The sequence below is a fragment of the Phacochoerus africanus genome, chromosome 11, assembly GCF_016906955.1.
Source record: "Phacochoerus africanus isolate WHEZ1 chromosome 11, ROS_Pafr_v1, whole genome shotgun sequence".
Classification (NCBI taxonomy): domain Eukaryota; kingdom Metazoa; phylum Chordata; class Mammalia; order Artiodactyla; family Suidae; genus Phacochoerus; species Phacochoerus africanus.
Window position 1 is genome coordinate 44,518,745 of NC_062554.1, and position 24,646 is coordinate 44,543,390.

Sequence of the window (24,646 nt, forward strand, 5' to 3'; positions counted from 1 at the left end):
ACTGAGTACCTGTGTGCTTGGGAGGCTCTGAGAAGCAGGTGAGGGGCCCTGAGATGTGGCCTCGGGGCCACTCTCTGAACGGAGCCAGTGGTGTCTCTCCAGCGCTCAGAGTGGACACCTTGCGCGCATGTGTGGGTCCATTCCCACGTCTAGGAAAGCAGTCCTCCGGAGGGGGTTCCGACCACCTCCATGGGGGTGATAACCAGGGACCTCTTAGGGGTTGACAGCAGTCCACGAGGGCTCCCCCAGCCCCTGACTCGCAGCACACAGCCAGAATGGAGGGGGCACGGATGTCACGTCACTCGAGGATTTCTCTCTGGGAGCCCTGCTCTGGCCTTGTTATCTCTGGTGAGAGAGCCATGCGGTCAATAGTGAGGGAGGCAGGGTCGGAACAAGACGCTGTGATGGTGAAGCGGCCAGAGGCTGGAGTGGCTGAGAAGGCACAGCGGATGGGGCAGGCCACGCAGTCTCTGGTCACTATAAAGCTGCTGGGGCCGCTTGTTTGGGGGCGCTGTGCAGAGGAGGGCCTGCTGACCCCTGGCCCAGCCCATGAACACTTGAATGTGTCTCTCACACGTTCTCTTCCAGACTGAACCTTTTCCTTTATTGCACCTATTTAGGGGAGAATGGGTACCACACAAAGTTGGAGCATCTCTGCTTGTAGAGCACAGAGCCAGGGAAAGAGTCTGTGACCCTGGAGCATCATGGGGAAGCTGCCTCCTCGCGGCCACGCTGCCTCTGCCCCCGGGTCCTCAGCTTCCTCATCTGAGACATGGTGGAGCTGGACCAAGTAATTTCTAAGGCCTGATGGCCGTTTTCCGGCTGCAACAACTCTTAATATTTTAGGAATAATAATACCTCAGGTTTTTTTTTTTTTTTGTCTTTTTGCCATTTCTTGGGCCGCTCCAGTGGCATATGGAGGTTCCCAGGCTAGGGGTCTAATCAGAGCTGTAGCCGCCAGCCTATGCTAGAGCCAGAGCAACGCAGGATCCGAGCCACGTCTCCGACTTACACCACAGCTCACGGCAACGCCAGATCGTTAACCCACTGAGCAAGGTCAGGGATCAAACCCGCAACTTCATGGTTCCTAGTCGGATTCGTTAACCACTGCGCCACGACGGGAACTCCTCAGGGTTTTGTTTTTGTTTTTGTTTTTTTGGTTTTTTTTTTTTTGGCTGAGCCCTTGGCATGCAGAAATTCCCAGGCTAGGGATCAAACCCAAGCCCCAGCAGTGGCAACATCAAGTCCTTAACTTCTAGACCATTAGGGACCTCCTCACTTCAGTTTTCAGTTTTTTTTTTTTTTTCTTTTTAGGGCCACATTCACAGCATATGGAAGTTCCCAGGCTAGGGGTTGAATCAGAGCTGTAGGTGCAGGTCTATACCACAGCCACACCAGATCCTTAATCCACTGAGCAAGGCTAGGGATTAAACCTGCACCGTCATAGGTACTAGTCGGGTTCGTTACGGCTGAGCCACAGTGGGAACTCCTGTCACTTCGGTTTTTTAAGGCACCCCCCCCCCCCGCCCCACTTCTCAGGAAGCCCTTCCCTGACCTCCCTATTTAAAATTGCAAACCACTCTCCCCTCTCCCGGCACCCTGATCTCCACTCCCTATTTGACAGGAGACACCTTTTGCGGATTTCACAGATTTCACGTGTTCACTGTTTCCCCACTAGAAAGTAAGCTCCCCAAGGGCAGGGGTTTTTGTCTGTCTCGAGCACAGCTGTGCTCACAGAATAGCGCCTGGGACATAGCGGGTACACAGTAAATGTCATGGAATGAAGAGATAGATGCTGCTGTTGCGTCCTCCTCCTCCTCCTCCCCGCCAGCACCGCCAGCCCTGTCTGTCCAGGAAGGAGGGTGCTCATGCCAATCCTCCTGGCTCCGTCCGCTGAGGAACAGGGCCGTTGGCAGCAGCTTCCTTGGCGCCCCCTCCCCAAGCACTTTGGGCAATCTGCCTCTGTGGAACCTGTTGTGCCCCCTGAGGATTCTGGTGAGTTCCTTCCAAACCTCCACCTGTGCCAGTGACAGGCATTTGGCCGGGGTGGGGGTGGGGGGGCAGGCGGGGGCGGGGCATGGCTCTCTCCTAAGCCCTGTGACTACAGAAACCCCTGACTTACTCTCTAGGGTGGAAGGGGGCCTCCTGCGAGAGCTTCAAGCACAAGAGAGGGACTTGTTGAGCAGCAAGGGAAGAATGAGTGTGGGTGAGGGGTACGGCACTTGGGAGTGAGTGTGTGTGTGTGCTCGCGTGTGTGCATGCTCACACTCCTATTATCCCTTTGCTCTCCATAGGGACCTGGCACTCCCTCTGGGTCCTGGCCTTACTGAGCGTGCCCTTGATTTGGCTCTGGAGGCTCCGATGTGGGGATGGAGATGTTGCTCCCTGAACCAAAGCCAAGGAGCCCCAGTCGCAGCCCTGCCTTGTTAGATAATTAAACATTCAGCCTGCGTGCCCAGAGATGCTCTTATGCTACATTATTTTTCAGCTACAGAGGGCCCTAAAGACACCAAATCTAGGTTGGATCTCTGTGCCTTCCTCCTAGTATCATGCCAAGGGTCTCTCCAGATGCCCAGAGACGAGCACTCGCCTTCCCTGCAGCCCGGCTCTCCCGTGCCAGTCAGTGTCACGTGCACCCAAGCCCAGGCAGCCCTTGAAGTGAACTTGCTCCCTTCTCCCCTCTGCCTCTCCTGCCTTGCCCAGTCGCCGCAGGCTCCCTTGGGCAATATTTTGCATGGTAGCACCTGCAGCCACCTTTTGTGGCTCAGAAATGTTGCTTCATAGGAGGATATGGACAGAGGGAACATTCATGTATATGCAACTGCTGGCAGCATGTGTGTGTGTGTGTGTGTGAAAGTGTGGTCAGGCTAATGTGTGTCTCTCTGTTGCATGTGCAGGCATTCAATGCATACAGTGTGTACATGCATGTGGACTCAGGCACACAGAGGTCTCTGCACATGTGTGTACATGCATGCACACACGTGCCTGTTGTGTTCTGCTCTTTGCAGCTCAGTGTTTGAAAAATTCATCAGAAGACAAGCCATCCCAGAAGGAATGGATTCCGCAGCAGTTTTGCCATCTTGTAGAGCTGCCTGGGTGTTTACCCCACCCTGCCTGCTCTTGGCCCCACAGAGAGATGGGGGTAGGACTTCCAATGGATTCCAAGCTTCCGGTGCCCTGTTCTGCCCCCATTCGCCCTTTCTTACACTCCAGGTCTCCGCTCTGATCCTCTGGGGGGGACACATGTCCTGGCCAGGTGGCAGGAGTGGCATGGAGAGTCCTGCCCTTGGGCCCCGTCCCTCTCTCCCCCAGAGCCGGGGCCCCTTTCCACGCCCAGGGGCACCTCCTCTCCCCTCCTCCTCGAGTAGCTCTTAGAACAGCACATCAGCTAATCAAGCAGCGTGCTCATAATCAGCTCTGATGGGTTCTTCTGCAAAAGTGCATTCTAATGAGGTGGGGAGAGGGAGTCTGCAGAGAGCGCGGATGATGGATTTGAGCTTGTGGATGGGCAGGGACACCAGGTCCCCGAGCCTCTAGACAAATGCTGCTTCTTGGTCTGGAGAGAAAGCAGGTGACCTTACTCCTTCTGGGGCTGGGTTTGCAGACCCTGAGTGCAGGGAAGGGGGCGTGTGTGCAGACCTGCCTGTACATCATACATACATATATGCCTTGCTTAGGGACGCCAAGCTCGAGCTGTGTGCTGGGAGACACACATGCCCAGTGCAGGGTGCGCACGCGCTCGCGCGCACACACGTCCCCTTCCCTCTCCCTGGGCTGGCAGACACTGTCGCTCAGCACAATCACAACAGGCCCAGTGAGTCGCTGAGACGGAATGCATCAGATTCAATTCATTAGGACTGATCGCTCCCTGAATGGGGCTGAATAATTGATGAGCAGAAGCAGCTTTCAGGATGTTCTGCGTACTCCGAGGCTCGCTGGAGCCCTGTTATTTTTTTTTTTTCTTTAAGCCAACAAACCCGGCCAAATGCTCGCTGGTGCGGGCGGGCGAAGCGAGTAGAGCAGAGGTTAGATGTTTTAATATGTGATGTTTACACTGTAAACTCTCGGTCCACTGCTCATTACAGAAATGGATACGGGTGCCCCGTGATGCTGGCAGGGGAGGCAGGCTGGGGGTGTGGCCTGGGGGTTTTGAGGTTCCTGTTGATCCAAGGCCTATGGGCTGAGCAGAGGCTTTAGGCTGAAACGGGGGCCCAGGATGCCCCTCAGCCTGGCTGGGGTTTAGCAGCAGGGAAGCAGGGAGGCAGATGCTGTTAGGGTCTCCTCTCTCCGCCCCAGGCCCAAGATGGTCACAAAGGCAGCTCCTCCTCTAGTCTCAGGCTCTGAGCCAGGCTTCCCTGTAAGACACTCTAACCCCGACTGATGTCTCAGTTTCAGCTCAAGAAGCACCATGGCCTGGCACTGTGGCAGGTGGTGGGTGCACAAGGGGGCACGTGCCACAGCCCCATTGCACCAAGGAGAGTGAGCCCGGGAGACAAGGAGCAAAGGAGCGAAACCCTGACTGCACCGTTTGCGGCCACCTCCAGTGTCTCCAGCTGTTCTGACATCTCCACCCAGATGTCCCATCACTGCTGCACGCTTGAAGGGGCCCAAGCCAGAGGCAGCATCTGTCTCCCCAAACCCCTCCTTCTCCCTGCCTCCCCTCTTCCTGGTCACAAGCCCTCCATGCCATCTTGCTTCAGGAGTCTGGGACCCCTGGGGGCCTTGCCCCTGTGCCAGCGCCCCTTGGCAGGCCCGGAGCCCTCTGCTTTCCCCTCCTTTCTCTTCCAGGCTTGTCTCCTCTCCAGGTTCATGCTGTTCCTTAGGATATGGAAGGGGCTTCCCTCCTTGCTGCCCTGGGAGACACAATGCCCAGGTGACAGGCAGACCAGGGAAAAAAAATTCTGATTCCGGATAACAATTTACTTAACTCTGTGCCCTAGCTTTCTGCCCTGGAAATGGGGGCCAAAATGGTAGTCATCTTAGCTAAGTGGGCAGGGGTGTGGTTAAAGGAAACAGAGCCCCCAGGGCAGTGACTGGGTATGGTGGGACCTCCGCAGTGGCATCTGTCATATTAGTATAATGATCACAACCTGGCGCTGGAGACCAGGACAGTGGCCGGAGACCCAGCCCTTCTTCCTCCCACATGGAGCCCCAGGCTGTGAGAACCTCAGGTCACAGGGCACAGCCCTCTGCATGTCCTCCCAATGCTGGGGCCCACCCTGGCTCTTCGGAAAGGGACATCATCCCCTTTTTTGTGGCGGCAACCACTGACACAGTGACCTCCGCACCCCGGCTGCCTGGCTTTCAGTGACCTCTCCTCAGCCAGGCCCGGCAGGCCCCACCTCTCCGTCCTGCCCCCTGAGCAACCAGGCCATCCTGCTCTCACCCCGATCCAGGCCATCTCCAGGCCTGTCAGTTCCCAAGAGTGTATGTGGGAGGGAGCTTCAGAGCCCCACACAGCCCCTGAACCCAGAGGACATCTGTCATTCAGTCATGCATTCATTTATTGGCTCATTTACATGCATTCATTTGTTTACTCCACAGACCTTTACTGAATGGCTGCCATGTACCAGGCACTGTGTTGGATGCCCTGTGTTAGACCTCACCCAGGGGAGCGGGGAGGGCTTGGGAGGGAGGAAGTTTTCAGGCACCAGGCGGTACTTTCCAGGCCTCCAACTGCACTAGCAGGTGGAAGGTCCTTGCCAACCCTGTAAAAGCAGCCCGAGCTCCAGAAGGGAGCCAGGGCACCCAGCCTCCTCTGCTCCCAGCTCCTGCCCCATGCCCACTTCCTGCTCTCTGGCAGGCCCTGCTGAGTTCTGGGTGGCTCTATACTGACACCAGGGGAACAATACGGCCACCACCTCCCGCCTGGGCCTCTTACCCCAGGTGACCTGCCTCCTCTTTGTGTGTCACTGACTCCTCATGCCCCTGGGGTCCGTGCTGTCTTGACCTGCAGCCCACAGAGGGACCCCGGATGTGGAGGTACTCAAGGCCTTCTTGTGTCCCCTGCAATCTTCTACCCCATCCCCTTTTCTCCAAGCTCCAAGCCAGAGCCCTCTCTTCCTTGGCCTTCCACTCACTCAGGATTGCCTGCTGCTGCCGGAGCGGCTGGCTGGAGCGGGCCCGCCACCCTGGGTGACCAGGAAGGTTCTGGTTCGGGGTGGGAGTGGGGGGAGCCTACCTTTGACGGCCACGTGGACGCTCTGGCTGATGGAGAGCTGGGGCTGGATGAGGACGCTGCACAGGTACTCCCCTTCGTCCATGCCCTTCTGCACATCAGTCAGCTTGAGGGTTCCGTTCTCGAACACCACCTGGCGGTGGTTGTCGGGGAGCAGGAGGGCATCCTTGTACCACTTGATGGAGTAGTAGGGGTAGCCGATGACCCTGCAGTTGATAAGGGTGTCCCGCCCAGCAACGGCCGTGATGTTCCGCATGGCCCGGATGCTGGGGGGGCCTGGGCGGGAGGAGGAGAGGAGGGGCGAGGGTGTGGTTAGCCAGGGACAGCCAGGCGCTGCCCCACGATGCTCTTTCAAGTTGCTTGGCCTTGGAAACTCTTAGGGGATGGAAATTCAGCACGGGGGAGACAGAGGCTTTTTTTTTTTTTTTTTTCTAAACCAGGCTAAAGGCAGAGGCTGGAAGGGGGACACCCGTGGTCTCTCTAGGACTCATTGTTACCAGCTTCAAAGAGTTGCAGACAGACATGTTTCATTCATGCCTGGGGCAAGAATCCATTCCCCTCCTGGGATGGGCTAGAGGAGCACATGGAGGCCTTACTGAGAAGTGACAGTGATGGGGAGGGTGAGTCCTCATTCATGAGAAAATTAAGCTTTGGGGGTTAAAATGGAAATGTAGAGATTTTCTTATTTTCACTTGATTTGCTCATAATGGTCTTGTATCAAAAAGGATCTGATACATGTGAACATTTAAAGGACAAGAGGAAGATCTTCATTGAATGAGCTGAGGATTTTCTTTCTATAGGTAAAGGGGTTTTGGGGCCCCTAAGAAGGGGCTATAAAAGAGGGGCTCTGATCACCCTGGTGGAGGGGAGGGAGGGTCGTCAGCCGGATGGATGGCCATGCAGGGAGAGTGCTGGAGCGGGTACACGAAACCCTGGGTTTCTGGCTCTCTCCCCAGTAGATGAGGGGCTGGACCAGGGTGTCCGCCAGGACCCTGCAGCTGTGTTCCCTTCTAATTCAGAGAGGGCAGCGGGGTGTGGGGGGCAAGCAGAGACCACATTTCTGATGCGGGGTTGGACACCTGCTGCAGGTGAATTGAGGGTGAACCCCACTCCCATCCCTGTTCCCATGGCAGCCACCAATGCCCACTGCCCCCACTCCTCTGCTCTTCTGCTCTTGGGTCAGGGCTCAGTGGTGGGGTCAGATAAGGACTACTCTGACCCAACAGGGCTGTAAAGAGCTTCAGAGGAGCCTCTGTTCCCACCACAGCAACTTGGAGACCTGAGGCACGGGGATGGTCACCTTGGGGACTCCTTGTCCCACTCTTAGAGGTGCATGTCTTGGGGCACCCCCACCCAGCCTGAGCCCCACACTCTTGATGGCTGGGGTCTTAGGGGGTAGCCAAGGGATGGTGGATTGAGAGAAGATGGTGCCCTGGTTCTTATACTTCTTGGAGCATTTGGGGGTTGGCTCAGTGGGAGGACACTGGAACACGGCTTTGGTAGGCTGGGAATTCCCTGGTGGCCTAGTGGTTAAGAATCTGGCATTGTCATTGCTATAATGCAGGTTCGATCCCTGGCCCAGGAACTTCTGTATGCCAAGGGCACAGCCAAAAATTAAGAAAATTATATATATATATTATATATATATAACTACAGGAGTTCCTATTATGGCTCAGTGGGTTAAGAACCCAATATAGTATCTATGAGGATGTGAGTTCAATTCCTAGCCTCACTTAGTGAGTTAAGCATCCGGCATTACTGCAAGCTGCGGTGTAGGTCGGCAGCTGCAACTCCGATTTGACCCCTAGCTTGGAAGCCTACATATGCTGCAGATGCAGCTGAGAAAAAAAAAAAAAGGAAAAAAAAAGGTAGGTTTGGCCTCACTGCCCCTTTCTTGTCTCCACCCTTGCAAGACCCTGGAGGGGCTGTAGAGGACAGCTCTGTACCTGGGGCCAGAGAGACTGATGAGGAGGAATGGGGTGGGGGGGACAGGGTTGTGGGAGGGGCAAGGGGGGGATGGGAATGCAAAGGGGGTGACCTGTACCAGACATACACACGCACACACAAGAATGGGTGATGGGACCTGGGGAGGGCAGGGCAAAGGGGAGAAAGGAGAGGGACCTCTACTAAAATCAAAATGACGATTAATAAGAAGTACTAATCACCACAAGAATAATGGTAACCACAGAGATGGCAAAGGAACTCAAAAGCCTATTCTGATATTTAAATGTAGACAGGCACCTCTTACGTTTATTCGCGCCTGATATTCAGCACTGCCCACCGAGTTCCGTGCGGTGCACCGGTACACGCCCCCGTCGCGGATCTGGGGCCCCGTGACATTCATGTGGCTGATGGTGGTGCCGTCGGACATGGTGTACTGGTTGGAGCGGTGGCTTCCGTCCCGCACGATGGGCTCGTCGTCCAGGGCCCAGGTGACAGTGGGAGGCGGGGCACCCTTGGCCGCGCACATCAGTGAGAACTGCTCCCCGGGGTTGACCACCTTCTCGCTGAAGGACGAGACGATGCGGGGCGTGCCGTCTGCAGGGAGTGAAGGGCCCCCTTCAGGGTCACCGAGTCATGGAGAGACCATCCTCCCAGGCCACCCCACCTCGTCAGGGGGAGGAGGCAAAGCCGTAAGCATCGTAAAGAGCTTTCAAGTACACCAAACCCCTGTTCAGTGCCCGTTACTATCGCGGGTGAATGAAGATGCCTAGATTTGAATCCTCTCTCAACCTCCTGTTAGCTTTGTGTCTCTAGGCAAGTTATTTAACCTCTCTGAGTCCTTCCATCTCCCTCTGTGGGGGATGGAGATGGTGGGGAATAATGACTATATCCTCCTACCGAGGATGTGCAGAGTGAATGAATTATTGCATTAAAGACACTTACAGAGTACTCTCTAAGTGCTTAATAAATGTTAGCTCCTCTCTCCTTTTCCCTTTCCACCTCTTTCTCCTCTCTTTGTCAATAAAGACATGGAATCTCAGAGGTTAACTATGTGTGGAACCAGGACCTGACTGGGCTGGACCTGCAGAATCCAGTTCTGGCTCTCATTCCAGCAGGAGGGGCGGGTGGTGGTTAGCAAAAGCTGTAGGCTGAGGCTTTAAGTGCAAGCTGCCCAAAGGCAGTGGTGGTGGTGGTGGTGGTGGTGGGGTCTGGGAGGGGGCTTAAGTCTTGGCCAAGGGAACAACCTTGGACAAGACAACCCCCGGGCCCCCACTTCCTCCATGGATCGTGGAGGCTGTCATTATGAATCCTGGCCACCCTTCCCCACAGGCTTGTTGTAAGGGATTGAAATAGGTGCTGAGTCTTGAAAACGTCAAACACCAACATGCACTAGTCTGTGTCGAGCTGATGCGTTTCGTCACTGGGAGGAGAGACCAGGGGTGGGGCAGGGCGAGAAGATAGGGGGGCCTTTGGAGGGCGGTTTGCTGGGCGTGGGAATGGGCATGGGGTGAAGGATGAGGGCTAAGGTTCTATGGATGCCCAATTGCCATGTCCCACTTCCCAAGGAATCAGGAGCCAGGGGCTATAAATGTGAAACCAATACCTGTGGGGTTTGCAGGGGTTTGGTGTCTTCATTACCACAGTGGAAAATCCTTGCGAGGAATAGCATCACGTAGGTTTTGGTTTTGGTTTGGGGAGCAGCAGAGGGGCTGGGGAACCACTTAATTTGTTGGAAGGGATAGGGCTTCTGCTAACCCCCATCTCTGTGCTGATAAGAAAAAAGTGCCCTCTGTATGGTCACAGGCTGGTGTGGGTTCGTGGCTGGGTAAGTGGAGTACAAGTTGGATTTCCATCCTCATCCGCTTAGTTGGGCACCTTGTGCTGTGAACAACCTAAACGACCATACTCAGAGGTGCTGGGGGAGGGACCTAGGGGAGTGGCAGCTTTAAAGGGAGAGAGAGGCAGGCAGAAGCCCAGGTCTGTGGAAAGATATGGCCTGGTGTGAAAAGACCTCAGGCAGGGAGCGGATTCAAGAGTCTAGAAGTTCCTGGCACCCTTTTAGGGCCTCTGGGAGACCCTAAAGAGAACCCTTCTAAGAGTGACGTTCTAGTAATTTCGGAGAGCAGTAGAGGATGATGGTTAAGAGACCTGAGTTCAAACCCAGTTCCTTGGCAGAGCTGTGTGGCCTTGGGCAAATGACCGGAGCCTCAGTTTCCTCAACTGCGAAATAGGTCATGCTAAAAATTATCTTGACCCCGGGGCCTTGGGAGGAGCTGCCTGGCATGTAGCAAGCGCTGGATGAGTGACTCCTGTCTGGAGGGCAGGAGGGAGGGGGGGGGCAGGGAATGTCCTGCCCGGGCGGTGGGAGTCCTGGCCCCACCTGGCAACCCCAGCTCACCCTCGAGCACGATGATGGCGAAGTCCTGGGCGGTCTGGGCCTTGCGGCTGGCGAAGCACTGGTAGGCCCCGGAGTGGCTCTTCTGGGCCGAGGTGATGAGCAGGGTCTCGTTGCTGAGCCCGCGGATGGAGATGGCCTCGCCGGGCAGCACCAGCTCGGTGTTGCGGTACCAGCGGATGGTGAACTCTGGGGAGCCCAACAGGGTGCAGGAGAGGATGACCGTGCTGCCGATGCCAGTCTTCAGCTTCTTTGGTGTTAGGGTCACGTGAAGGGGGTCTGGGCCAGGCCAGGCCGGGGAGAGGCAGGGTGCAACAGGGAAGAAAAGAAAGGAAAAAGGACGGACTGTGAGCAGAGTGTGGCGGCAGGTGGGCTACGGTCACAAAAGGCCCGGGGATCAGGAGGTCCTGGTTCTGTCTACAAGACTCCTTGGAGGGGGGCAGGGGATGGAGAGGAGAGAATGTCTTTCTCTAGGCCTGTTTCCTCCTCCGTTAAATGGTAGGGCAGGAGCTCCCGTTGTGGCACAGTGGAAATGAATCTGACTAGGAACCATGAGGTTGTGAGTTCAATCCCTGGCCTCACTCAGTGAGTTAAGGATCCAGCATTGCCGTGAGCTGTGGCTTAGGTTGCAGATGTGGCTCGGATCTGGCATGGCTGTGGCTGTGGCTGTGGCTGTGGCCAGCAGCTGTTGCTCCGATTAGACTCCTAGCCTGGGAACCTCCAAATGTCACAGGTGTGGCCCTAAAAAGCAAAAAAAAAAAAAAAAAAAAAAAGAAAAGTCTACAGGGGCGCCTGCTGTGGCACAATGGGATCATGGCACAGTGGGTTAAGGATCTGGCATTGCTACCGCTGCTGCTTAGATTACAACTGTAGCTCGGATATGACCCCTGGCCTGGGAGCTCCATGTTCTTCAGCGCAGCCAAAAATAGAAAAAAAAAAAAAAAAAAAAAGGTAGGGTCAGGCCAAGACATGTCTCTGCCCTGGTTGCTCTGATGGCTTGTGCTTTCCTGATGTGGACCCCTTCCCCCCTGGCTGGAAAGCTCCCGTTCGCTCATGAGGAGGAGGGAGCTTGGCTGGCTCATTGTCTTTGCTGTCACCCACTCTGGAAACCAGGGAGGCTCCTGTGGCCCAGCCACCTGTCTCTGGTACTTATACAGATAACCAGTCGATACCTCTTGCTGGTTGATGCCCTGCCCTTCATCCCCACAGCCCCTGGCCCGGACCCTCATGGTACCCTCTTCCCTGTCTCCCTCTCCTCTTTGGGCCTCCATGCTGCAGCCAGACATGTCCCTGCTCAGAACTTCCACAGCTCCCAAAAAGTCAGCATGGCCTTCAAGGCCATCAAGACCCTTGGGGATCTGGCCCCCTTCTCAGCTCTGCAGTCTCTAGAGCAGCGGCCTGCCTGTGGTTCCTGCACACCCATTAGAGTGCTCTTTGCCCACTTTGCCCACTTCTCACTCCTCCTTCACACTGAACTCAGATGTCCTCTCTTCCAGGAAGACTTCCTGGATACCACCGCCCTCCAGGCTGGGTTAAGAATCCCTCCTCTGGGGCTCCCTGTGCACAACTAACACCGCACTCAGCACACAGTCTTCTAATCACCACTTTGTTTCTCTCTCTCCCTCTGGACTGTGAGTCACTTGAAAGCACGGCAGTGTCTCTCATCTTTAGATCCCAATACTCTCGGAGTCATGTTTATTGATTGACTGGCTGGTTTCTTACCAGCCCTAAGCCGGCCCCCCTCCCCTGATCTCCATGAGTTAGGGGTTCTGTACAGAAGCTCCCAGGGCCCTCAGGGAGGGAGCCTGCAGGAGAGGGGGCACAGCAGGCTGTCCGGGTGGGCGCAGTCAAAGCACACATGAGCCTGCTCACACTCTCCTTGCCTGCTCCCAGAGCCTCTGTCAGCGCACTGTGACGCAGGTGGCCTCCTGCTTGTCCCAGTCATAGGTCACGGCTCCCAGGGCCCTGCCAGCCAGCCACCCTCTCCTCACTGCCCCTGCTCAGGCTCCATGGCAGGATGCAGGTGGGGCTTGGTGGCAGAGTGAGGGGGAGTGTGACCAGCAGCACTTTCCCCTCCCTCCATGAACCTGGCAGAGAGGGGCCGTCAGAGAGGATGGAAGACCGAGAGAAGCCATGGCACTCCCCCTTGAACCTGGACACCCAGCCCAGCCCTGCTGGGAGGGTGGGGAGCTGCGTCTCCAAGGAGAACGGGGTGTACCCTGTGCACCTGGGGCGGGGGTGGGGGGAGTGCGCACAGCTATCAGCCGTCACTGACTGTGTGTCTGCTGCATGCTCTGGGATGAGCATGTTACATGGAGGAATGTGTGTATCTGTGAATGTGCGTGGGCACCATGTCTGTGTGCACGCCGTGCACGGGGAGGAGTCATGTGCATGTTCAATACAGCTGCCTGTGCGCGCGCGGGTGCATAAACCTGCCTGGCTGCCTGTACTGAGTCACGAGCTGTGAACACCTCATTACTTAGAGTTAGGTTTGCTAATTTTCCAAGGATGTGGGGGTATGTGGCCCCCTGACCTGTTCCCTGAAACAGTGTGTATGAATGTTTATGTGTGTGTGTGTGTGTAGTGGGAGGCAGGGAAGGGGGGGGTGAAGGAAATATTAGATCAAACAATTTTGGACAGTGCTCTGGGCAAGAAGCAGGTACCCATCCTGGTCCTTCTGTCTGCTACTGTGTGGTCCAGGGCTTGTATGTGTGAGAGGCCCCTGCCCACAGGCTTCCAGCATTTTAACCCAAGCCTTTGTATCACGAACTGTTGCTCCCAGGGGGTTTCTTGGGGCTCTTTCTGTGCTTCCAGCTTCAGAGTAAACTGTGAAGGACTGTCAGCGCCCCCTTGCCTGTCAGGGGGGAGGCTGGACCCATATGTAGGCAGAAGGCGATGGGACACCAGAGGGCCATCCCAGGAGGGATTGGGCTCTGGGTGCTTCTCTGGTGCCCCCTCCCCGAGGGTCCACAGCCCTGCAGCTCCATGCTCATGTGGTGAGCCTGGAGAAGAGCATCTCTGGTCAGTCTTAATAGCAGAGGGACTGTTTCTTTAAGATGAGGGTGTGATCACTCTGGACCCCCTCTTCCTGCTGCCCAGGTCAAGTCCTTCATGACCTCTTCAGGCACAAAGTTCAGGGACTTGGGCCACTGCTATCCCACAGGACTGCGATCCCACAAGTGTCTCCAAACCTCAGCCCCACTGCTGCCAATACCTTCCCTGCTGCCTCAAGAGCAGGGAACTTGAGGGAGGGATGGAAGTGGGTGTGGCTGGGGACAAAGGATGCTCCCAGGGCTCAGGAAGCCCCCTCCAAGGTTCTCTCTCTGGCCTCAGTCCCCCTGCCTCAATTTCCCTGCTCTTCCGGGAACACAGCAGCAGCAGCAGCAGCAGGGGACGGAGGAGGCCTCCTGCTCTCCATGCATGCTCCCTGGACGCTGGGGCTCTGGGATGGGGGAGGAACAGGAAGGACCAGAGTTAATGCCCAACTGGCAGGTCCTGGACAGGCTGCCTTGGTTGTTTACCCCCAGTGTCCTCTCTGATCAATCAGTACCCCTATCAATTATTGTTAAATATTCTGAACGTCGCCTTTGATGGGTTCCTAGGTCCTCTGATGGATTAATATCAGCATTGTTTCCTCCAGCACAGACACCGCCTCTTCCTAATAAGCTGAGAAGCCCCATGAGCTTATCACATCATCATCATCATCATCCCTTATGACCTCTGTGACCTTTGGGAGGTGGGAGGGCCAGGGTTATCATCCCCTTTGACAGAAAAGGGCATGGAGGTGATGCTCATGGTTATACGATTTCCCCCATGTCAGTTACTACCATGATGTCAGAACCTAAAGGCAGGTTTCTGATTCCAAATCCAGAGCTTTTCCCAGGACACCAATCTGCCTTCCCCTGGCCGACCCCAGATGATCCCCTGGAGCCAGCCAGGGACATGTGCAGCTGCACCCATGTCCTCCCCATCACACGCAGTGCTCTCAAGGGTCCTCAGCTGGAAGAGGTGCTCCCCGACTCACCGATGACCGTGAGGGTGCCTGTGGCCTCTGCTGAGCCGAAGGTGTTGGTGACCTCACAAATGTAGGTGCCGCTGTCCTCGGTCCGCAGGTCACTGATGGTCAGCCCTGTGATGCGCTTGGTCCAGCGGCTGTCGGCTGGGAGGGGTCGGCCATCCTTGAGCCAGCGGATGGCAGGGATGGGGTAGCCGGAGGCGGTGCAGGGCAGCTCCACGGTGTGGCCGGCCCACACTTCCTGGGAGTGGAAGCCGTCCAGGATGGTGGGGATTGACTCGGCAGGGTCTGGAAGGCAGAGAGAGTGAGTAGCCCCGGGTTTAGGGGTTTGGGGTTGGGGCTGGGAAGGCAGACACCCAGAACTTGCTGCTCACTGGTGCCCAGAGTGAGTGATACCCAGGTGAGAGGGCTCACTGTATCTCCCTGTGCCCCAGTCTCTGGCCCAAACTCTCCTGCTCGGGTCAGATGGAGGCCCTGAGTATGGCTGGGGGAGGAGAGGATGCGGCGGGAAGGCTAGGCTAGAATGACAGACAGACAGACAGAGGGAAAGGGGGAAACAGCAAGGGGCCCAGGGAGGGAGAGGCTTTCCTACAAACAGCGCTTGTGATATGAGAAGCAGGACATCTGGGGTTTGTGATTCTGGTCAGTCTTGGTCTGGGTCTCAGACAGGAGCAGAGGCTCTCGCCAAGGATGAACAGCCCTGTCTGGTCCTGTCTCCTCCCACTATGGTCTGGGTAGGTTCAGAGGAGGCGGGGCATTTCCATGGGGGCCAAGAAGATTCAGGAGTTAAGCCTTCTGCAGAACCCCCAACATGCTCTCTTGCTCTTTTTTTTTTTTTCTTTTTTTCTTTTTAGGGCCCACATGTGGCCTATGGAAGTTCCCAGGCTAGGGGTCGAATTGGAGCTGTACCCGCTGGCCTACGCCACAGCCATAGCAATGTGGGATCCGAGCAGCGTCTGTGACCTACACCACAGCTCATGGCAAGGCCGGATCCTTACCCCACTGAGTGGGGCCAGGGATTGAACCTGTGTCCTCATGGATACTAGTCAGATTCATTACCACTGTACCGCAACAGGAACTCCGGTGCTCTCTCTTTTGCATTCTCAAACCAAGAGAAAGCAGCGACGGGGAGGCCTGTGGCCCTGCACTGCAGAAAACCTGGGAGGATTCTGTGTGCGATGCCGTTTCTTAGTGGTGTTCAGTCTAGTTCTCACCCTAAAAGCCTCTCTGGGTTTTCTGCCCACTGGGGAATTTCCCCTGATGTGAAACCTCTGCAGGCTCCCTTGATAGACACGCTACAACCCACATTTCTTCTCCTGACTTCAGTGATCTATGATCTCACCTGGCCGGGTCCTTGGCCTGGCCTGCCTCCCACACCTTCTGATCTAACCAGGTCCCCATGCGTGGCACCTTGTTATCATATCGTCTTCCAGCTGGGTGCCCTGCCAGCCCCCTCTGCTCGGCCAGCTCCTACTGATCTTTCATAATCTAGCCTCAACATCACCCCTTCTGGACGTCTCCCCCAGGCCACTCGCACTGGACTCCCATCAAGTATTCTTCCTTTTTCATTTTATTTTCAAGCCATCTTTTCTTTTGAAAGAAAAAAAAAAAAATCCAAGTGCAACATATGCACCTGGCAAAACTTCAGAAAATAGAGAAGAGCATACAGGGGAAAGGGAGTCCCCTCACTCCTGCGCTCAGCCACCCCATGTCCTTCCTAGAGGCAACCACTGTGGCCACTGCCCCCATGGCCCTTGCCATCAGCCCTTAGCACCAGGCATCAGGCTGTGCACCTGTCTTCCCTGGAAGACCGAGGGCTCCCTGAGGCAGCACGGATCCACTGTGGTTTCTCCCATGCCTGGCACAGAACAGGGCTGCTGAACCATACAAGTCTGAGGGAGGGTGAACGGGGGCACATGGGCAAAGGGTGGACCAGTAGTCTGCCTCTTCTGCATGACACAGATGTGTAGGTTTAAGGACAACTCACCTAGGGACCTTGGAGGGCACCACAGGTGAGGATCCTGAGACCAGAGAGGTGCAGTGACCCACCCAGGATCACACTGCAAAGCCAAGATCCAAAACCAGTAAATGGGGTCTGGGATAGAATAATCTAATACCCAACGCGGCTCCAGAGTGAGTGGCAGGAGCACTGACGCCGTTCTGGCTCCCCCTTGAGTAATAGGACATTTCCTCTGTCCTCAGCTCATCCCCCTTGGAGAGGGGCTGGGCTGGGAATGTTCTTCCCAGGAGGGACTTTCTAGAAGGCTCTCTGCTCCTTTCCCACCATCAGTGGCTTTTCACCAGGAAGCTGGCCCTGGGAATCAGGAGACGCAGGTGCACCTCGGCCTGGGTCACTGCTAAGCTGTGCGACCTTGGCTGAGTCTTCTGACCTCCCAGAGCCCGAGTTTCCTGTCTGCACAGGGAGGTGATACCACTGCCTCCAGATCTCAGAAGGCTGCTGTGGGCAACAAAGCAAAATGTGTGTCAAAGAGCTTGACGGACGCGACAGCCCCACGCAGATGTGTCGGGCGATTACTATTCCACAGCCGCCTGCCCTGCCTCCCCGCCAGCTTCGGCGGCCTCTTCCCCCCACAACCCTGTGGGAATGGCTGGGATAAACAAACCCGGTGCCAGGGAAGAATTACTCAATGTGACACTTAATTGATGCAAAATACACAAATTCCGTGGCACACCGCAGAATTTACAAGCGGAGGGGCTGACGGGGCGGCGGAGGAAGGGGCGGGGGGAGGGAATTAATCACCGAGTCTCAGGCGTGAAATTAAATTCTGAGGGAAAGAAACCTCTTTCATTACTCCGGAGCAGAAGGAAAATGCTGTGGCGTGTACAGCGACAGCCTGGGGGGATTGGGGGCTCCCGGGGCGAGTGCCGGGCTGGGGGGACAGATGGCCCAGCCCTGAGAAATCTCGGGGGGGTCCACTAGGGCTGGGGGGCAGTCAGGGTGCCCCGGGGAGGGGGTGCTGCCGGGACCTCCCCCAGCTGGCTGAACAGCACTGCCCTGGCTTCTGCCCCTGGCTCAGCGCTCTGAGCTGAGGAACCCTGGGCTAGTCTCTCAGCCTCTCTGGTCAGTGGTTCCCGCCATGATAAATGCCAACAACAGGGCCTATTGCACAGAGTTAAGGCCCGTGAAAGCACTTAGGAAACTCCAAAAAGCACCTCGATGTGTAGACTGCTTATTAGGTTGTATTTTAGGGGGCTCAGACTTTTCTTGCAACCGCCTACCTTGGACAATGCAGAAAGTCGCTCCCTGCCCCCACCTTGGAAATGTCGTGGGAATAACAAGGCAGCGACAAGAGAATGGCAACCACTATGACCACGACAAACGCTGCAGTTACCTGCGCCTGAGCGCTTCCTCTGTGGTCAGCCCCACGCTAAGCCTTCTACATGCAGCTTCCTATTTAATTCTCACAGTCACCCCAAGGAGGACATGCTGTCTCTCCCATTTTACAGGCATGGAAGCTGAGGTTCGGAGAATTACTGATTTTATGCCAGGTTGGACTGCTAGTGAGTGGTGGAGCTAAGACTGAAACCTTGGCCTGATTCTTAAGGCCTTTTCTTGTACATCTCGCTCCACCCCCACCCGCTTCCCTCCCTCTTACTTAAATACCTGGTGAGGACTGAAAAAAACCACAGGTGTGGGTCCTGCCCGCATCCAATGACCGTCTACAAGGCGCTGCCAGGGGATCATTCTGTTCCCTCCGCTTGCCTTTGGGTCTGGGGAGACGGGCAGCCGTCCCTTGAGGCTGTGCTGGGCTCGGACCCCCTCAGCCACCAGGTGCCTTGGCAGGGCCTAGAACTGCCAGGAAACCTGGCTGCATCCCCCCATCCCCAATGCCAGGGGCTGGCCTGGAGCTGAGGGATGATGCCCTTCCTGGCCACCGGCCCCCAATCTTGCAGGGTTCTGGGGATTAAGGAGTAAAACATCTCAGCTGAAAGCTGGCTCAGGACTGACCCCCACGCTTGACTCTAGGAGTGGATCTGAAACGTGAGGCTGGGGGCTCATGCCTGAGCCCCCCTGATGTGAATTTCCCTCTGCATTGCCTGGCTAGAGTATCCATTGCATTTTTGTCGAGACAAGCAGCTTGCAGATCGCCTTGTCACGTCCCATCACATCAGGGCCCGCATCACTCCTGGGGCCCCTTTCCTCGGCTCCCTGTCGCTCTCTCCGTCTCTCTCTAGATCCCTTTCACCCCATCACTGTCATCTTCTCTGTCCTTGTCTTTCTGTTAGGCTTCTGCTTTTCTTTGTCCTCTGTCTTTCTCTCGCTGTGCCCATGCGTTTCCCCTTTTGTCTGTCTGGGTGCCTCCCTGTCTTTGTTTCTCTGTTTCTCTGTTTGGGCTTTAGCTCTGAGTCTTTGGGTAGCATCTCCCATTCTCTCCCTGCTTCCCTCATCCCATCCACAGCGGGTGGGCCATGAGAGCAGAAGGAGAAGAGCTGGCATAGCCTCTAGTTTAAAGAGTGTCTTTTTTGAGGAGTTCCCGGGTGGCTCAGCAGGTTGAGAATCTAGGATTGTCACTATTGTGGCATGGGCTCAATCCCTGGCTCTGGAATTTCTGCACACCGTGGGCATTGCCCCCACCCCCAAAAAAGAAGAGGGTGTCTTTTTTTAGTGACTCCTGCCTATTTGCTCCAAAAGTTGAGATAAGATAAGGATGAAAGCACTAACTAGTCACGCAGGGGAAAGGAGCAGATCTTCAGGAGGGGTGGTGGTGGTTCCATGCCTTTTCCAAGCTGTATGAGAGGCATGCAAATAAGATGCAAAACACCATACAAACAAGTGCCTATAATTTGGAAGGGAACCACTGACACATTTGGAAACTGGGCTACTACATTGCCAAGTCTAGCCACAAAGATGGGGCCACACAGTGCAGCCCCACCTCCTCCCCTCACAACAGTGCAGCTTCCCTCGGCATTGGTTAATTCCACAAATATTTACCTCGCACCTAATATGTGCCAGGCTCTGGAGATACAAGGGGGAATCAGAGAGCCTGATCTTGCTCTCCTGGTTTCCGTTCTTCTGGTCTTGCCTTCAAATGCACCAGGCAAATAAGAGGGGGTCCTGGATAGAGTCACCTGCTGGTCCAGGAAGTCCTCACCAAACCACAGAATGTCAGACGCAGATAGAATCTGAGTGGTCACCCCATCTGGTTCCCTTCTCAGAGACCCTGAGATGTGGTGGGGGAGGCTAGTCCCCAAACACAGGTGTTCTGACTATCACTTCATCTTTCTTCCAAAAGCCATGCCCATCCCACCTCTTCCAGAGCAGAGATTTTCAAATTGCAGGTCACAAACGGTTAGGAAGTTATGAAATCCATTTGGTGAGTGGTGACCCACATTTAGTTAAATTGAAATGGGATAGAACAGAATAGAAAATATCAGAGTGCATTGCAATACACGTGGTGGGAAATACCAGTGTGCATTGCATAGGTTATACTGTCTGTGCATCGCCGTCAGGAGTTTGGAAAGCGCTCTTCCAGAAAGCCCTCCCTGAGGAGCGTGAAGTGCCTTTCTTGCCCCTGGGACTGGGGTCTGTGCGTGGGGTTCGATTATCCCCTTCCACGGAGGTCTGTGGCTGGGGGAAGCTGGGGTCCGGGGCTTAGAGTGTCAATTCTGGCTGTGCCTCCTACTGGTTAAACAGTTGAGGCAAGGTGCTTGGCTTCTCTAAGATCTGGTTTTTTGTAGAAATAGCAAGAACAGCACACATCTTACCAAGCTATTATGGTACCTAAGAGACTGAAATTTCTGGCACACTGGGGGATTCAGTTAATACCAGCTTCCATCCTTCCGTAAGGAGATATAATCACTCCAGAATAAAATCCTTTATGGAATTTAGAGGGTTTTTTTACCTTTTGTTTACCTACTTTCAAATGTTGTAAGGTAGGCTATAACAAAAGATATACATATATTCATAAATAGATAAAATAGAATCTTAAAAAAATACAAAAAAATAGAATTTTAAAAAATACTTAGAGACATGAGGAAATTAAAAAAAAAATCTCCCTAATCAAATTGAATCATTACTATGAGTAGCAGATTTTATCTATGAGTTTCCTGGTGGCAAAGGCAAAAAGGGAAAAAGAGGATGAGTCCATAACCCTCGTTATTTGATAAACAGTAAGATATCAGTTCTTCAGGAGAGTCAAGTTTCCTCAGGTACAGACTTCTGAAAAGTCTTTAACTGTCCAGTCCTTATATGAAGGACCCCCAAAACTAAATCAGATAAGATCTGTCTCAGTGGTTTCTGAACCCAAGTTCTTTAATCTCTTCTCTGAGTCCCCTGAGTACACAGCAGACTCCCTGATCCGAGGTGTTCACACATCCCCCCAGTCCTAGGGGTGGACTGGTGCGCCCCCTCCCCAGACCTCTCACCTACCTGTCACAGAGAGGCGGGCCCCATTGCTCTGCCGGGTCTCCCCACTGTACTTGTGCTTGGTGATGCAGCGGTAGGTGGAGAGGGCGTCCTCCTTCTGCACGTCAGAGATGTACAGCCCGCCGTGGTAAGTAATAAAAAACCTGTTTTCTGGAGACACAAGAGGGACACAGTTAATTATTCCTCTGGCTAGGTGCACCACCAGAAGCAACTGGGGCCTGCAGCTGGCCTTCTCTCAGGCCAGGACTGTTGCCCAGGGGAGGGGAGGTGATGGGAAAAACAAGGGAGGTGAAGAGGGCAGGGGAGCGTCTCCAATAGATGAGGATTTTCTACATGCAAACAAATAGAAATCATGGTAACTATTCCTTTAAGTGAAGATGCTTCAGGTTTTAAAGGAAGATGTTGGGCTTTAGAATCAGAAAAGATGTGGGTTCCAATCTAACTCTTCCATGGATTAGCTGTGTAACCTTGGGGAAGTCACTTAACCTCTCTGAGCCTTCTCTGTGCAACAAAGTATAAATAATACTTCATAGAGTGTATGTAATGACGAAAAAAATAATAAAGCACCTGGAACCTAGCAAGCGCTCACTTAGTGAATATTAGTCCTCGTTCTTTCCTATCTTTTTGCAAGAGCTTGAAAAGCTTTAACATTTATTGCTTGTTGATTCTTACAACTGTTTGAGATGTTATCTCCATTTTAAAATCATAGTCAGTAGGTGGATCAGAACTCAGGCCTTCTCGTTTCCATCTCTCCCTTTGCACTGAGCCAAACACAAGCCTAAATTATTTTCTCTCAATCATTTATTCACTCAAGAAACAATTATTGAGGCTAAGCTATACTAGGAGTAGGGATGTAGAGATGTGGGTTTACGGTACTAATTCATCATACAGTTTTTTTTTTTTTTTTCTTTTTAGGGCTGCATCTGTGGCAAATGGAAGTTCCCAGGCCAGGAGTTGAACTGGAGCCGCATCTGTGGCCTATGCCACAGCCACAGCAGCATAGAATCCTTAACCCACTGAGCAAGGCCAGGGATCGAACCTGCATCTTCATAGAGACAATACTGGGTCCTAAACCCACTGAGCCGCAATGGGAATTCCCATCATATAGTTCTTGATAGCATTTCCTGCGAGGCACAGGTGCCAGTACTGTGCTTTATTTTCCCGCCCCCTCCACAGCCTCACTGCCGCGGTTTGGCAGAGGAGCGGAAAGGACAGGGTAGCACACCCACTGGGCTGACTATAGGATAAGACTCGACTCCAAGGTAGAGTGGATTTTCTTGTCCAGGGTCTTAAGGCAAACCCTGAACTTGAGCTAGTCAGGGCTGATTTTAAAAGAGGAGAATGTGGACTGGAGAGCTGGGGAGGGGCTTACATTTGGCTTTGGGACTCTCTAAGCTCACGGCCTCTTGTCTAAGACCCAGCCAGACCAAGATTGAGAAGCTAGCCTTGGGTTCCTCTGCTGTTCTCTAGGGGTGCGCCAGCTTTCCCATGTAGGCACAGAAGATCCCAGGCTGCCATCTCAGAGTCTGGACAGTGATCATGACTTACAAGAAAACTGTAGGGGAGAGGGCGAGGCTGACCTCGTAGGAAGGACCTGCTAACACTGGACACTCAGGCTTTCACAGGGAAATATTTTGGGCAGCCCCAGCCCCTTCAAATCCTATTATTTTGAGTCTGATTTCCCACGCCTGGGGGCTGAGCTGAGCCCTCTCCATTGCTGACAAGAGCTCTGATGACGGCTCATTCTCCTATTAGGAATATTCTGTGGTGCCCAATCCTTCAAAGCACAAGTCCAAGATCTCAGCACCTGCAGATGGGGACTCACCAAAGGATGCTTTCCAATAACGCCTGCTTGTTTGAAAAGCTGAGTGTGCTGGACCTGCCCCCTCCACAGCTGGACCTTTGGCAAAGCTTCTCCAGCCTTCATTTGATTACTTCCAGGGCTAGGGAACTCACTACTCACTACTTCAGTGACCCATTCCTGAGTTGATAATTCTGACTTTGAGAAAGACCTTCCTTGGTCACAACTGGTCTCCATGGGTCCTGGTTTCTATTCATTGGACCCCTAGAGAACCAGCTGAAACCTGTGTCACTGATAGACTGCCTCACAAACTGGAAGGCAGCTATGACGCCCTTTGATCTTTCATCAGGCTAAGTAGTCTTAGGAGTTTATTTTTAAAAATAGTTATTTAGTATGGTTTCAAATAACTTCATCAGTGTTGTTGATCTCTTGCTGCTGCTTTTTTTTTTTTTTTTTTTGACTCCTCCAGATGTGGCAATATGGAAGTTCCCAGGCTAGGGGTCGAATTGGAGCTGTAGCACTGGCCTACACCACAGCCACAGCAACACCAGATCCAAGCCTCATCTGTGACCTACCTACACTGCAGCTCATCTCAACGCTGGATCCTTAACTCACTGAGTGAGGCCGGGGATCGAACCCATGTCCTCATGGATACTAGTTGGGTTTGTTACTGCTGAGCCACAATAGGAACTCCCTCTGGCTTCTTAATAAACCTTGGTTTATCTACAAATCTCTGAATTTTCCCTCCCTCTCTCCCTCCCTCATGTCTGTGTTCAGGACTAGACCTACTGGGTGCCACGCCCTTTGCCAAGTGGTGGGAAGCTGACAGTCAGCGTATTTGACTAGGACAGAGTAGAGCCAGGTTACCAACCTCCAGCCTAAGCTGCATTAACCTTTTGCAGGGAGGAGGAGGAGGGGGAGGGGGAGGGTGGCATGGAGGTGGGGAGGCAGCCCCATTATACTACTGCTTCCTACTCTGCCCACAACTAAAGGCCCATGTCTTGTGTCTGAGAGATGCCGCTCGGCCACGTTCCCTCCCTCCGCCCTTGGACACCTGGCTATGTGGGCCTGGGTCTGGGATGTCACATGGATCCCCACCGACTGGCATCTTGTTGGGCTCTCCCTAGATGAACCCTAGGCCAGCTGGCAGCCCTCCTGGAGCTTGTGGATCCCTGCTCTGCCCCCTCCAACACAAGGACCACACCCCACAGACCGCCACTCGGTACTGTGGCTAAAAGACGAAAAGGAAGCAGGAGGGAGCCAGGCCCTGCCGTCAGAAGACCTGCAGGAAGCAAGAAGAAAGCCAGGCTCCCCCACCAGACACTGCATGTGCCGTTTTGTCTTCATGTTGTGACATCCCAAAGTCAAATGCGGAAGCTCTCCTGTAATTTACTATGAAACTGGGACTGGAATGCAGAACTACTGGAGGGTGTGGCTGCCAATCAGAAGGACCCGGGTTGGGGGTGGAGGTGGGATAAGGAAAAAGAGGGAAAGACCCTAAAATCAACCCCAGCAGCCCACAGGTGCTCCAGCCTGGACAGCTAGGACCCTGTTATCCTCAGAATGAGGACGACAACAGTACGCTTGGCCCTGAGGAATTTTAAGCTGGGGAGGGATGCTGCGGTGGTGGTGGTGGTGGGGAACTGGGGTTTCTATGGCAACAAGCAGCTGCTGCATCTGATGTTTCACATCCTTCATTGTCCTCATTTCCCCCCTCCCTTCCCCCCTTCTTGTGCATATTTAATTGCAGTAACATTTCCAGATACAGTGTATCGCTCCTCCTGAAACAAAGGCAGGCCACAGCCAGGGGGACGCACAGCAAGCAAGAGGGGAAGGAGAAATCAGGGGTATTATGTTAATCCCCACTGGGGGGGACTTGTGCAACATCAGTTCTGCATGTTTGATGAGAATCAGATGATGGGCCC

General features: G+C 54.2%; 1 protein-coding gene across 1 annotated transcript in view; it reads right to left on the reverse strand.

The window, feature by feature from the left end:
• The window catches only part of DSCAML1 (DS cell adhesion molecule like 1), a 133,213-nt gene that overhangs the window by 82,193 nt on the left and 26,374 nt on the right, over window positions 1-24,646 (reverse strand). Inside the window, exons 2-6 of the mRNA XM_047754357.1 lie at window positions 20,924-21,070; window positions 14,542-14,820; window positions 10,521-10,796; window positions 8,420-8,716; window positions 6,182-6,454 (exon numbers count right to left, since the gene is read on the reverse strand). Of these exons, the coding sequence (XP_047610313.1) occupies window positions 6,182-6,454; window positions 8,420-8,716; window positions 10,521-10,796; window positions 14,542-14,820; window positions 20,924-21,070 (1,272 nt within the window). The remainder of the gene's footprint in view (window positions 1-6,181; window positions 6,455-8,419; window positions 8,717-10,520; window positions 10,797-14,541; window positions 14,821-20,923; window positions 21,071-24,646) is intronic.